The 15,888-nt window shown below is 41.0% G+C and overlaps 1 protein-coding gene across 5 annotated transcripts in view; it reads left to right on the top strand.

Annotated features, from left to right (window-relative positions):
* Positions 1 to 13,853, top strand: part of FBXO15 (F-box protein 15) — a 42,798-nt gene extending 28,945 nt beyond the window's left edge. For 4 of the 5 annotated variants that reach the window (XM_021099181.1, XM_021099193.1, XM_021099187.1 and 1 more), the window contains 2 exons: positions 9,395 to 9,519; positions 11,166 to 12,333. In XM_021099181.1, the coding sequence (XP_020954840.1) occupies positions 9,395 to 9,519; positions 11,166 to 11,435 (395 nt within the window). In that variant the 3' untranslated portion in view covers positions 11,436 to 12,333. Of the gene's footprint in view, positions 1 to 9,394; positions 9,520 to 11,165; positions 12,334 to 13,334 lie in introns of those variants that run through there. The other variant, XM_005659828.3, reaches the window with a different exon arrangement.

Raw genomic sequence — 15,888 nt, forward strand, 5'->3', positions numbered from 1 at the left:
GGAAATTTGTAAAGAAGCAAATACAAATCATTCAAGGACAACTATTTATATTTTGGTTCATTTTCAAATCTATATCTGTGAACCACATTGTTTGAACAATGACTGCTTTTTCTTCATCTCACTAAATAGTCTTTGAAAAATTAGATTTTGAGAAATTGTATGACACCCCATGGTTTGGCTTTATCATGATTTATTGACTCATTCTTCTTCTGTTGGGCATTTAGGTCTCCATTTTCATGACCATAGCACTATTATCTTCGGCATTATTTTGAAAAATATATGATGATTTGAGAAGTGAAAATGACATCTAATCATTTTGCATTTGCATATGTTGAATGTTAGGTGAACTGTTTAAAAAAGCCTGTCGAGGTTTGTGGTTATAGCAGCTACCGGCTAGGCTCTTTTTAAGGGCCGTCTTCATTGGCTTAAGCCTTAGACACATCTGTCCCCGGTGTGCTACGGTGTGGTAACAAGAGAACCCACCACATAAGGCTCCTCAAGGACTGAAGTGAGGAAATAAGGAGGCTTCTAGGAGGTGGACACTTTGCTTGTGTTGTCTTGTTTTTATATTTCCTAATTAATTTTTCATTTGTTCATGTTTGGTTGATTCTGTTGTTTTAAATGTTTGCAAGATTTTTTTTTTTTTTTTTTTTTTTTTGCTGTTTAGGGCCACACCTGCGGCATATGGAGGTTCCCAGGCTAGGGCTCGAATCAGAGCTGTAGCTGCCAGCCTACGCCACAGCCACAGCAATGCTGGACTCCTGACCCATTGAGCAAGACTAGGAATCGAAGCCGCAACCTCGTGGTCACTAGTCGGATTCGTTTCTGCTGTGCCATGACGGGAACTCCTAAATGTTTGCAAGATTTATATGAGTTATATTTGTTGCACGTTATTTTCTCCATTTTGTCTTTTGCCTTTTAACTTGGTTTATATTGTTTTGGATCACTCAGAAGTTTTTAGCTGTATGTAATTTGTCTTTTTTTCATGTCGTTTCTTCCAAAATTTTTACACATAGAAAGCACTCTCCAAGATCAGGCGAATATTCACCTATGTTTCCTTTAGATCATAGGTGAATATTTCTCTTCATCTTTTAAACCCATGTTTCCTTTTGATTTAATATAAAATCATACACAGCCTGCAGATTCCCGTGCTTTGCCTCTTAGGATTCCTTTTTTTCTGCTGAGGATCTGTGCCCCTTCCTCTTGTATCCCCACTAGGTAGGAAGATATTTCAAGCTTTACTTGTCTATATTGTTATGAAAATGTGTCCCTCCCCCAGTGTAGACATTCTTACTAATGAACTTTTATAAAAAAATCTCTCAGTTATCTCCATCCATTTATTCTTTTAGGTACATCCAATAATCACTTGGCCAGATTTTAAATATCTTATTTGGATATTGATCAGATTTATATTCAATGTGTACATTAATTTGGAAGGAACTGATGCGTTTTTGTTCAGGGTTTTGGACTATCCACTTATTTAAGTTTTCTTCACTGTCCTTAGGAGAAATGTTTTTTATATAGGTCCTGCACCTTTCTCATTTTGTGTTGCCATTGTGAGTAAATACTTTCAGATTATGTTTCCATTATCCATTTGCTAGATTTGTTCCCATATCCTATAGAGATTCTGCAATATACTTTTCATTAAAATACTGATTAAATAATAAATATTCAGTGCCTTACTTTGTAAGGCCACAATAGAAAATATTGAGGGGTTTGAAAGAAGTTATGGGCCTTAGGAACTTTTTATCCTACAAAAATAGGGTTGTTCTGCTCTTCAGCAGCAGAAACTGGTAAGCCCAGATAACCTCTCTTTAAGAAATTGTAACTTTAAAAATTTTTATTGTTTGTTTGAGACAATTTTCACATATAGCATGTTATCCCATTTTTATTTTTGTGATTCCAAAAATAGATACTTCTTTTTCCCTCTGTTCCTTGATAACTAATTACTTGCTATGTTTCTAGGTCAGATTATCCTCCCTAAGCATTTATAACAGGAAGGCATTAGAAACAGTACAGTACTTTCTATGTGGTGATTATCCAGAAAAATTAGAACCGATAATTCTTTATAGTATTTTCACCAGTGGTTGTTGGAACATTTTTCCTGTTTTGCCCATTTGGTGACCCACTATGACAAATCAACATTACAGATCACTGTTCACAGAATGGGAGGCTGCAGTCTCCATACACTGTATGTCAGAGCTCAGCAGGGTCCATGGTACTTTCCCTGAAGCAGGGATGGGCGATGTGATTTGTGTGGCCCAATGCAAAATGAAACCGTGGAGCTCCTGGTTAGTATATTACCAAGTTCAGAATGGTGACAGCAGCACTTAAAACAAGAGGAGTCCTTTGCAGACCACACAGGTTATGGCCCCCGAAGCCAGCCCTGCTGGTAACGCAGGACTCACGAGGAGGACCCCTGGGTCTAAGATCCTTTATGTGGACCTTTCCTCCTCTTTTGCATTTGTGGACACTTCTGTTTGAGATTTGACCTCAAATTTTGATCTTTCTCTCTGGTGATTTGAGTTCTTTTAATCATTTAGAAGGAAGGATATGAGTTATTTATATTTTTGTTTACAGGGATAGTGATTAAATACAATCTTAGTCACGCTCCTTGCTCACTGGGTTTACTACCTGTTATACTAAGAAAAATGCTTGTGCTTCCCAGTCTTCCTCATCTGCCATCACATTTTCATGGTATCACAGTCTTTTTGGTGTCCTGTTTTTTTCCTATTTCAGAGAAAGAGACGTCTCACTTATTTTCCAACAGATTTCCCAATTTCTATTGCTAAATATATCTGCTCCTACCTGTTCAGGGACCTTTATTTAGCCATTGGTCTCTTAGCTCTTCAACATCACAAACCTGTTTTCCATCAACTCTTCTTCCATTTACAAATGTATTCATGTTTTCTGATTCAAAAATTATTTTAAAAGGAAAAAGAACTTCTGTATAGATTAAAAAAAATATTTTTTGGTTGAAAGCTACCTAGAACCTAATTTAATACCTAGAATACCTAACCTAAAACTGGCTTAGCAAAAAGGACTCATGTTGAAAATTTAGGGGGAGGTCCTATTTCAAGTGCAGTTTGCTGGGTGAGCTCATTGCCTGTCGCTGGGGCTGGCTGTATCCAGCAGCCTGTCCATCCTTCCTTCTCTCTCCCATGCTGACGACTCTTGCTTCTTCCACCCAGGGCAGCTCTGACTGGCTCTAGATCCCACCTCTAAGGCCAAAGTTCTTCCTCCCAAGCTCCCCCCACAACCCACCCAAGAGCCTCTTGGCATCTCCTTGGCTCTGCTGGGGTTAGACACCATCCCTGACTCAGTCAGTGGCCAGATGGATTGGATTCCATGATGGAGCTGGCTTCTCCCACTTGAAGCCCGGGCACAGACCTGGCTGTGTGTCCCTGGTTACTGGAATATTCTTAGCAGGGGAAGCAGAACAGGTGTTGGAGACCCACAAACTAATATCCACATATTTTCCCTTTAAATGTCTTTAGAAGGAGAAATCTAGAAAAAATTTATGCTCAGATGGACTGGACTGATAGAAAATTGGTCCAAAGGCAGAAAAATTGAACCAAGTGTTGTGAAAATACTGGCCTGAACCTTTAAATGCAGCAATAGAAAAAGATATTTACAAGCACTATTGAATTGATGAACAATGAAGTTTTAAAGAGTCTAAATACATACTTCTTCTCTTTTTTTTTTTTTTTTTGTCTTTTTAGGGACCACACCTACAGCTTATGGAAGTTCTCAGGCTAGGGGTCAAATTGGAAAATTGGAGCTGTAGCTGCTGGCCTACACCACAGCCACAGCAATGCGGGATCTGAGCCCCATCTGTGACCTACACTACAGCTCATGTCAATGCCGGATCCTTAGCCCACTGAGCAGGGCCAGGGATTGAACCCGCATCCTCATGGATACTAGGCGGGTTTGTTACCATTGAGCCACAATGGGAATTCCAATTTATTCTCTTTAAAATCAAGTTATTTGTCACCAATATCAGGAATGATACTACCAGAAAATGTTAGCTGTTGAAGTCCTACTTAATATTAAAGAAGTAGAAACCCTCCTTCTCAGAAGATTGTAAGAGATTTTATTGATGACATTATGTCCACCAAGATAGAAGTTGTTTGGGTCCAGGCTTGAAATGATGCAAATTGTTCAAAAGATTTGAAAGTTCTATTTTCCAGCCTTCCACCAGGATAGCTCCAATTTATTTCACTTTTGCAGCCTACGTAGCAAAAGGAAGTGGAAGCAGAACTGATCATTGTCATGTTCAGGGACCTGATCTATGACTAGTCTGCGGTCTGTGACTGTATTTAACCATTTACATCTTATGTATATCAGGGGCTTGGGAAGTAACAGAGGTATCTTGGAAATAATTAAGAAAAATAGAAAAACCATGTATATGCCATTGGGAGATTTATGCCTAACAGGGAATGGGAGATAGTACAGGTTTTCTCTCCTTAAAAATTAGTGCCAATTCCATTTGATTATTAGAGGCTAATGATTGTACCATCTTGTTACTAATTATTACTTTGTAGCCTCAGGCCTCTGCAGCTATAAATTGTTAATACTTTGTGGCAAATATTTTTGCTTTTATAACACAGGTCTCCCTACCTCTTTTATCTAGGAATTACACAGACATCTGAGTGTTGTTTCCTGATGGCCATTTATTTGTGTTACTAGTTGTCTCCAGATGGTGGTCTAAGGTTCTGTCTCATTCAGTTTTCCATCATTGGGTTTATCTGTTTAGTTAACCTGTTCTCTGCTGTCCTTACCTCAGGCAGTTTTAATCTAATTTAACCCCCTTCCCTCATCTCTGTTTGACCTAGGAAAATCAAATCACCAATCTCTCCTCCTCACTTTCTTTACTTCCCTTTTTTTCTGTGTTCTATTTATGATGCAAGAAATGATCTCTAGTCATAGCTGAGAAATGAGAAATGTTATCAGTGGTGCCATTAACATGCCACGGAAGATACAACCTTTTATTCCAAAGACCGTGGGTTATTTTAGGAAACAGATCCAGTATATTTAAATGTGCAAGTGTGTAGGGTTTAGGAAAGGAAGAGATGCTGTGGAAAGAAGGATCTTGTCAGCCACAGAGGTGACTGGTGAACTCCCTGAGGCAAGGAGGATGAGAGGCATGATCTGAGGACACAGGTGGGCATGTCCAGGGTTACAGGTTGGATAGGAAAGGAGGAGCCAGCGCACACACGCAGAGGGGTCTTCAGAGGAAGGTTGCAACTAACTCTATTGAGTGATGCTCTTTTTTTAACTTTCTGACATACTTTCCAACTTGGGAAAAATTACAGAAATAGTACAAGAACTCCCATATACGTTAGCAAAAATTTTTTCTCACTAGAAATTAGTTTTGCTTGTTCTAGGACTTTGTATAAATGGGATTGTACAGTGTGGGTTTGTGTCCAGATTCTTTCTTTCAGCGCAGTGTCTCTGATATGCATCTATAATGATGTGAGGTTGATAGTCATTTCTGTTTATTGATGAGTTGTATTACATTGAGTGAATAGATTAGAATTTGCTTACCTCTTTTACTGTTAATAGAGAGGGAACTTGGTTGTTTACTGTTTTTGGTTATGAATAAAGCTGCTTTGGAATTCTTGTGAAGTCTTTTTATGGGCATACAGTTTCATGTTGCTAAATACCTAGCACTGGAATGTTGGCTCTTAGGGCAGGTTTATGGATTAAAAGTTGCCAAACCATTTTTTTTCATGTGCAAGAGATTTTTGTGTATTAGAAATTTCCAAATTTCTTTTTTTTAGAGTGGTTTTACCATTTTACACTCCCATGATCTGTGTATAAATGTTCTGGTTGCTCCATATCCCAAGCAACCATGATGTTATTAATAGTCTTTTAAATTTTAGGTGATCTGGTGTGTGGTGTTGATTTGCATCCCCTAATGGCCAGTAATGTTAAGCACTCAGCACTCTTTCACATGCCTTTACCATTTGCATATCTTTTTTTGAAGTGTCTTTTAATATTTTTTTAAATTAGAGTTTGTCTCTTTATTCTTTAACCGTAGGAGTTCTTTATATATTCTGGATAACCGTCCTTTGTCAGATATATGGTTTGCAAATACTTTCCCCCCCAGTTCATGGCTTGTTTATTCATTTTCTTAATAATATCTTTTAATGATCAGAAGTTTCTCATTTTGATGAAATCAAATTTGTTATTTTAAAATTTTATGGTATTTTCTTTTTTCTGTCTTAAAAACTTTTCCTACTCCAGATTATGGATCTTTTCTTTCTTCCAGCTGGTTTTATGGTTTTAGCTTTTATATTTAGATCTATAATCCATCCCTAATTAATTTTTGTGTGAAGTATGAGGCGAGGATTGAGGTTCATTTAATTTTTCCATATGAATAGCACATTCTCACACCATTTGTGGAAAGGCTTTCTTTTCTCATTGAATTATTTTGATGTCATTGTCAAAAATCAGTTGCTTGTAAAAGTGTTGGTGTGTTTCTGGACCCATCTGTTCTATGTTTTTGATCTATTTGTGTGTCTTTATAGTAATACCACAGTGTATTGATTGCTATAGCTGTATAGAAAGTCTTGAAGTCAATTATTTTTTGTTTTTCAAGATTGTGTGGCTATTTTAGGTTCTTAGCATTTCCATATGAATTTTAGAATCAGCTTGTCACATCTTACTATTTATGTATTTTTAAGTTATTAAAATTCTTTCTGGGATTATGACTGGGAGTGTATTAAGTCTATATATCAATTCAGGTAAATGGATGTCTTAGCAGTGTTGAGTCTTACCATGCATGAACATGGTATGCCTTTGTTTTCTGTGGCAGTAGGCTTGGCTCTTTAGATGTAGTATTATTGTTGAGATAACACATTTAAAGTTCTTTAGCAACCTTAGCTTGGCATTTATAACAATTTACCCTGTAATGTTACTATTTACTATTAGTTCCATTAATCACAACTTTCTATTTGTATCTCATTTTGCTTGGCTTGGAGCTTCACCATGATCACACAACTGGTAAATGCCTGGGTAGGGTTTGGAAAGAGGTCCTTATGACTCTGAAGTCCATTCTTGTAAGTGCATGTCACTGGAAGCCAAGGGTAGTGAGCCTCGAGTTGTATTTCTCTGTGTTTGGAGGATGGTCTTAGGTGTTGGTAGGTTAAGGTTAGAGTCTCTAGCCATCTGTTCTGAATGGCTTAGGCAGCCCAGGAATTTATTAAGGGGGTTTTAGCTCACGGTCTGTCTGGGAGAGTAGGTTCTGTTTTTTTTGTATGTGTGACACACTGCAGCTTCTCCTGTTGTACTCTATAGTTGACTCCAGGGCACTGTGCATGCCGGCTCCAAGGAATGGGGACCTACATCTGCCAGAAGTGGTTTTCCTTCTGCTCCCTCCTCTACTGCTCACTCTGACCCAGCTGAGCAGGCGTGTATCTTAGCAAAGGAGCCAGGCCACTGGTGATCTAGTCAGAGAAAGGTTGAGGATGGGAGGTAGTGGGCATGGAGAAATCGGCAACAGTTTGGGGAGCTCTGCGGTCCCCAGTGCATACTATCTATGCATTCATAGATTTTTCTCTATTGGCAGTGAAATGAAAACAAAACTTCATGGGACTCTAAATCTCCATTATTATTCTCAGCTAGTAATTTAAACCAGTAGGTGATCCTGTTTCCCTTCCTTTGTATCTGTTTTAACCTCTTGTGACGTGGACTCCAGACACAGAGCACGGTGTGGGTCACCTTTTCAATGCTTACCAGCAGTGTGGCCTTGGGCTAGGCAGTCTTTACCTTTCTGCCCACAGCATTCTCACCTGTGAGCTCGGAGAATCACTGTGTAATTAATAGCACTTTTCTAAGGTATTTTTTTAAAACTGCTTACACAAAGTGCTTAACACATGCTTGGTGTCCAATAAATACTCAAAAGATGACCTATATTTACACTTACCCTCACACATGTGTTCTGTATGCAGATTGCTTATATGTAGGAAGAGCGTAAGCTTTTCTATCTTAGAGATTGAAGCAGTTACACAGGGTCGGTGGAAAGGGCTCTGACCTTCTAAGATACCACAGTGTTGTAGTCGTTCTGAGGGAGGATGTCAGGTGGTAACAGAAGAGCACCAGTCTCCCTGCAGAGACTGCATATTTATTAACTCAGACAAATGCCATTGAGCTGATTTGTTTTTGGCTGAGGTGCCTTGGGGTCCATTTTCTGTGGAGTCCTAAGGACAATCCAGCAGTCAGAGGCCTCTCCATTCTGCGTGTGGCCTGGCAGTGACTCAGGGCAGAGCAGGGCCATGTCTGCCCCATTTAGGATGTCTTTACTGCGCCTCTTCTTGAGGTGAGGGTAGGGATGCTTCTGGGAGGGGTTGGTGTCACCTGGGGAAGGGGCAGTGGAGGAGGGAGTCTGGGCTACCTGGGTCCTTGGACCAGAAGGGCTGGCAGGCTGCAAGCTGGCTCTGCACTGCCTAGGGGGCCTGCTCAGAGCCCATGTCCCCCTTCTGGTCTTTCAGCTGCACTTGTGTGAGGATGCTGTGGAGAGTTTCTAGGGTGGGGCTCTGGCTTCCCAGGCAGCTTGGCTTTGTTCATTTTGTCCTGTGAAATAAGCAGTGTAAGGTCAGAGGGCATCTACTCCATCCATGACTCATATCTCACCATGTTCAGGTGTCTCCTCTGAATCCTTGTGCATGGGAAGCCCTCCAACTTTGTTATGTATGGTGCTGTCTTTACAGGACACATTCAAGTGGGTGTGTGAGGCTCAGCCATCCAGCAGCCCCTGGGCATGCGTGCACCTGGGCTGTGACAGCTGTAGGTAGTGGGGCTGCTCCGGAGCAGCTCAGAGCTGGGCTGGGAGGGCAGGGCTCTGGTTTCAGCTCTTGGTCAGCAGTGCCAGGACTTCCAGGACCTCTGCGTGTGCTTGTTTATACGTTCCTTCGAGGGTGCTGTGTGCTGGGCTCCTGCCTTTCCTCCTCTGTTTCACCTGCTCTCACCCTTCCTTGTTTTGGACGTCTCTCCTCCCTCATGTTTCATGCCCTTTCTGTGCAGTTTTTGGCGTCTTAAGTTCTGTATCTCTGGTTTTCCATTTTCCTTCCTGTTTGTTTAATCAAATCAGCAGAACCCTTGCCTTGTAGGGACCTCTCCATCAGTGACAGGGTGGTGTCCTGGTTCACTCCTGGTATCTGCCCATCTCACCTTTGAGACACACTTGTTCTCTGCCTCTGTAGCTCAGATATGTGTTGTGCTGCCCTGGCTGCCAGCAGACCTGGGTCAGCTCTGCAGGTGTTCCCCTCATCCCCAAATGTCATGCTGAGCTACATGAGGCTTCCTGTGTGGAGCAGCAGACTGAGGAATCCTGACTTGTTGTCCTGCATCAGATGTATATAGTAATTTTAAATATCTTAACTCTTTCCAGGGTACATTGAAAATGAATATGTGAAGCTCATTGTGATAAGTTTTAAAAATAGCACAGAACACCTACCTCTTATTGGAAAAGTTGGCCTTTCTTGGAAAACTAATATTTTTGATGGCTATATAAAGGTAATTCATTGTCTTCTTTTCCTAAAGTACCTGGTTTTGGTATAAAAACATGTCTGTTGGTGTAAATACACGATGCCGCTTTGAAAGTCTACGTGTGTTATTCTGGTGTCTGAAGACTCTGCATGTCCTCTTGGCCAGTGACAGGGAGTTGATTGATCAGATGCTTCCTAAGTGCCCTGTTTTTCACTGAGCACGGTGGACTAAGTGGGAGGGGCATGCAGTCCCATTTCCCAGCAGTGTTGACTGCACCCCTTCATTCCCTCCAGCCCTTCTAGTTACTTGATTGGTGGAGAAAGAGTAGAGCTGTAGGTTGGACCAGGCAAGTAGCATTTACTCAAAAGTTTCTTAATTACTCATACAGCAATTTAAAGTTTATTGCAGTTATAACTTCCAGGATACAGATTATTTCCTTGGACAGTTAAATCAATTTATACCTCTATGAAAAACTAGGCTCATGGAGGGGAGAGATGATGTGGTGGCTGGGAATCGGCAGGGAAGAGGCTCGTTTTAATGTGGTACCTGTGCCCAAGGATCCCAAGTTTCCTGTTACTCTCCATCTGTATTTTGTGGGATGAGCAGACTTTCACAGGATGGGTCTCCTGGGAATGCGCAGAGCCTCCAGTCTCCTGGCTTTATTCTGCTCTATGAGCATGGACACCTTGTCAGTGTGAGTAGGGTGATGGCCGAGGCCAAGAGCAGTGCAGTCACTGAGCATGATAAGGACTTCATTGTCATTACAAAGCCTCTGTCAAGCCACTTGCTGTTTGGTGTAATAGATGTTTTATTAATTCCGTTTATCTGTAAACAGGTGTTTAAACTTTGGTAGATTTATCACCATACAGAAGAATATTTTTCAAGTTCTTGAGAGCACAGACCTGACTTTTTAAATTGGATTTAGATGGGTCTTACAAAAATATGTACTAAAATGCTGTACTCACAGTAGACCTCTACGACCAAGAAGGAGTATCAGCACAGCAGACTTAAAGGGTCAGCATAATTTACAAATAATATAATTCATTTTGTGTTTCTTAGTAATTGAGAGCAGATATGTAGGGGCGAAAGGGGAGCATTGTAATTGTACAAGGAAATGAAACTTTACCCCAGCTCTGCCCATTAGAAACACGTCCCCAAGGGAACTTTATGTGGGGCAGGTGAGCTACATGAAGGATCAGGCCTCAGAGCATTCCCACAACCAGTGCAGCAGCAGACTTCCTACAGCGCTGCTCACAGGGCTCACTCACGGGAACTGAGGGCAGCGCTTGAGGGTACACTCTGGCAGTGATCATGCAGGTCGCTAAACATGCAACTCACACAGGCAGGTTTGCAGCAAAACAGGGTTTCAAGTCATTTATGCAACATGCATTTATTGGTACCGATTGCTGCATGTGGACCACAGAGGTTCAGTGATGGACAGAGCTGACCTGACTCCCTCCCTGCCCTCCCCCCCACCCACACCCAATGGAGGAATTTCTTGTGCTTTGCACATGCTGTTCTCTCTTCTGTGATTTTGTTCTCTTTCCTCTTATCCCTCCTCTTTCATCCTCTTGTTCATCCTTCCTGCCGGGGCTTCATCTATGCATCTATCAGACCAGGCCTAATTGGCCATTTTGTCCTGACACTTACAGGTGCTTGTGTTTATTTTGTAGAGTTGCTCTATAATGGATGTAACTCTTTTGGATGAGTATGGGAAACCCTTCTGGTGTTTCAGTTCCCCAGTTTGCATTCAATCCTCGTCCAGGCCCTCTGATGGCCCCAATTTCTTGGGGGAGACATACTATGTGGACTACGTCGACTCGGAAGGCAAGGTGCACGTGGAGCTGCTGTGGCTCCAAGAGACGGAAGAATACCTTATTGTCAGCCTGGTGCTTTACCTGCGCGTAGCAAAAGTAAACCATTGGTTTGGGACGAAATACTAAGCGTTAGCTGTACCTGGCCAATTATTGTTGTTATTTGTTTATTTTGGACTAACCAGTTTTGTTTGTGGTGTTTGTTGGAAGTTAAAATAAAGCAGTAGTCTGTTTGATGTCCTCTTATTTCACATTAGAAATCATGTTTCCTGACTGATGTTAATGTTTAGAAGATTAAGTTAAATTTTAAAAACATGAAAGTAGTACATCACAGTAGAAATTCATATAAAATAAAAGAAAAAAGATATTTGCTTCTATCCTGACCTAACAATTGAAAAAACAAATTCCACTTAAGCATTTGATCATGTGATAAGCCTGTGTGTGTGTGTGTGTGATTTTTTTCTTTATTGATTAGAATTCCAAATAAGGAAATATATTTAATTATGAACTTCATAACATTCATTGCAATTAGAAAGTGCTTTATTCATGGCATTTAGCAGCCACACTAGTGTTCAATAAAACAAAGTAAGATAGACAGATTACCTGTTTCACAAGGAAAGGTGCACATCTGGAATCATAAGAAATTGCTCTTCCTTAGAAGAGCAAAGTGTGATGCAAATAAAGTTAAGATACCCAGCTCTCCATCAGTGGTGTCGGGGCTGGACAAATACTCCTCTGTAGAAATGCTTTAGTCTCCTAAAGACACCTGGGGTTCAGAGGAAGTGACATGCACCTAAGCATGTTTTTTTCAGGGATTTGGTTTTAAAATTGCTTTACATTGTATTGATTGGTTTTTGTTGTGTTCTGGTCCATTTAAAGTTATTCTCAGAAGTGATTTTTAAATGTGGTGGTGTTCCCGTGGGGTGTGCGTGATTATCCCCTCCCTATATTTCTTTTTCTTCTTATTATCTGGTCACTTTTCTCTTGAGGGGTGTGTGTGTGTGTGTGTGTGTGTGTGTGTGTGTGTGTGTGTGTGTGTAAAAAAGCTTGAGGATAGCAATAAAAGATTTGGGATAGACATTAAGTTCTTTTTTTTCTAAATGGCCATACCTGTGGCATATGGAAGTTGCTGGGCCAGGGATTGAATGAGAGCTGCAGCTGCTGGCCTGTGCCACAGGCATAGCAAAGTGGGATCTGAGCTGCACCTGTGACCTACACAACAGCTTGTGGCAACTCCTGAACCTTAACCCACTGAGCAACCCGCATCTTCATGGAGGCTACATTGGTTTCTTAACCCCCTGAGCCACAACAGGAACTCCAAGTTCTTGAGCAAAAAAACATGAGTAAAAAGGATTCCTGCTCTGAAACCATAGTTACTCTCTGCCCTCCTAGGTCTTGGCTGCAGCTGTTGGACAGGGAGACACCTGAGATCTGTGTCACTTGTTGAGAGCACAGGGAGGTGCTACTTCCTGGACTGGGGCCAGGGATTGAACCTATGTCTTCATGAGTACTAGTTAGGTTCATCATCACTGAGTCACGACAGGAACTCCAGTTCTAGCACATATTGACTGATGATAGATAAAATATAGCTCTTTTACATCAGCCACCGTTGCATCATACCAGATAAATACTGCAATTTAAGATCTGCTGTTATGGTTTATTATTATGACTATGATGTTCCCAGTGATGCTTTTCCCTTTTACAACTTTTTATTCTTAGATTAGTAATTGCTTTCTTTTTTCACTTGCATGGTTTTCAGTGAACCTACAATTTTTTTTAAAGATCTGTCCAATCTTTCATATGTTGGTCAATTTTTCAGTGTTTTTTTTTCCCCTGTGAATGCTTACACATATCAAAATAATGTCTAAAATCTACTCCCCCCCCACCCCCACCCCTGCTCAGCTCAGAGTTCTATCTCTCTTTGCTTTAATCTAAAGTTCTCTCTAGCCATGCTGGACAACTGTCATTCTGGGAAGTTTCCTTTGTGAATCTTGTCTTATGGAATTTTTCTTCATTCTTGATTTACAGTTGAGCCTTGAATGATGCCTGTGTCGATTTCTGCACAGTTGAAGATCCGAGTATAACTTAAACCTCCATACCTGAGTTTCCTCAACATCTGCTGATTCAACCAACCTCAGATCATGTAGTGCAGTAGTAGTTACTACTGAAAAAAAAATCTGAGTTTGAGTGGACCCACACAGTTCAGAGCCATTCTTGTTCAGGGTCAACTGTATATCCTTTCCTCAGTGACACGCACTCTCCTGCTTCTCCAAGAAGTGAATGAGAGATGCATTTGGGATCCATGCGTTTCTGAAAATATCTGATAGTTTAATTGGGTACAAATTGAAGGAGGAAGAATGTTTTCACTTAGAACTGCGAAGACATTTATTTTTTCATGAGCATTTATCCTGTGGTTTTGGAAGTTACTCTTGGTATTTTGAAATTTCAAGATGATGTTCCTTGGAGCAGTTCTTTATCATTCATTATGGATCATTTTAATCTAAGAATTTGTGTACTTCAGCTACGGAATAAAAAAAAAATCTGTCAGTGTTTTCTCTGTTCTATTTTTCTTTAGCTTATTAATCAACTGTCATCCTTTCTGGGTTGATCCTTTGAAATCTCTTATCTTTTTAGTCCTTTGTTCTGCTTTCTGTAATAGTGTCTCAATTTTCTTTTTCAACCTTCTATTTTCTTTTTTTTATTTTGATGAACCAGGTCTTTATATAAGAATATCTTTTCTAGTTCCATATAAAACATTCTGTACCTACTTCTGGAGTTCCCGTCGTGGCGCAGTGGTTAACAAATCCGACTAGGAACCATGAGGTTGTGGGTTTGATCCCTGGCCTTGTTCAGAGGCCGTGAGCTGTGGTGTAGGTTGCAGACGCAGCTCGGATCTCGAGTTGCTGTGGCTCTGGCATAGGCTGGTAGCTACAGCTCCGATTAGACCCCTAGCCTGGGAACCTCCATATGCTGCTGGAAGCGGCCCTAGAAAATGCAAAAATACAAAAAAAAAAAAAAAATCCAGTCTGTACCTACTTCATAAACTCAGACTTTACTGGAAGGCAGGGGTTGGCAAAATTTCTGTAAAGGGCCCAATGGCAGTTTTGGCTATTGTGGGACATACGGTGTCATATCTACTCAGCTATGCCATTGAGCATGAAATCGGCTACAGATATAAATACACAGGTGAAGGTACCTGTGTTCTAGGAAACCTTGATTTACTAAAACAGGTGGCAGGCTGAATTTGGCCTTCAGGCTGCAATCAGCAGTGCTGCACACAGGTCTCTCGGGTTATCAAGTTTTAGTTTTCAAAAAGTTTTCATCATCACCATTTGGCAAAACCATAGCAAGAATCATCACTGAGTGCTCAATTTGTGGGTGAAAGTATGATGAGAAATGAGCTTCTGACATAGTCTCAGATGGTCTTGCCACAAGGTACTCTTACAGAGGAAAGGACACTGAGTCCGCAGTGGAGGAACTGGAAAGGTGGCATTTCAACTCCGTCTCCCTTCCCTCCCCCTTGCTCCCTTACCAGCTCTGGCACCCTGCGGTTGGGTTCTCTTCCCCAAAGAAACCTTTTTCACTCTGCCAGGGCCTCAGTGCCTCACGCTTCAGGCCCCCACCCCTTCTCACCCGACCTGGGCCATGCAGACCTTCCCCCTCGGCCCGTAGATTCCTGCCTTGGGAATGGACATGGCAGAAGGGGCGAATCCTCAGGGATTAACATATTAACACTGTATTCAGTGTTTACAGATTATGCTCAATGTAAATAATATAACGCTTTGGGTGTGCTGGCCATCTCAATATTGAATGTATTGAAATTATGTAATGGGAAATAAAAGCATTTACTAATACTCCTCTGTCAGAAAGGAAGCCATTTTGTCTGCACAGCAAGAGGAATTATAATGCTGGAGTATCTTAAAAGACAGAGGATGGAGAAGCAGAGCTTATTGAGTTGAATCAACTCAAGAAAAGGAGCAGGTGCAAACTCTTCATTATGCAGTTGGCAAAGGAGGCAAGTGTGAGTTACACACAGAGAAACGTATCTACCACTAGTATGCAATCAAAGGGATATACTTTTATTTCAGGTATACTCTACATGTAAAATCTTGTCTGATTTAAAGTCAAACCACAGATCTGACCAGCCTTTGCAAAAATGATTTTTATGAGACTCAGTATTTGTCTCATTTTTACTAACATCTCCTTATCAGTCTAATGATTATAAGTGCTACAGAAAGTGTTCACACAAGAAAATCACTATGTGCAAAATGTTTTTCCAATGTTTGTAGTGAAAAGAAATGTGCCTTTAAAAAATTGCATGCAAAGGTGATGATCCTGCACACCAAGTACGTTTTGAACGTGGGGTAGTATACCCCATCCAGCTTTAGCACTGGATGTCTTTTGTGGTCTCCTGCGGTTTCAAAGAATAACACCAGGATTTTCTATGAGCTCCCACTAGACAGGTCCACATCCTGGGCTGCAGATGCCAGTAGGGCTGACAGCCCTGCTCACTGAGTGCAGCACGGTTGACCAGACATGGGGAAGAGGGACAGGATGTGCAAAGGAACAGGGAGAACGCAGT

The sequence above is a fragment of the Sus scrofa genome, chromosome 1 (genome assembly GCF_000003025.6).
Source record: "Sus scrofa isolate TJ Tabasco breed Duroc chromosome 1, Sscrofa11.1, whole genome shotgun sequence".
Classification (NCBI taxonomy): Eukaryota; Metazoa; Chordata; class Mammalia; order Artiodactyla; family Suidae; genus Sus; species Sus scrofa.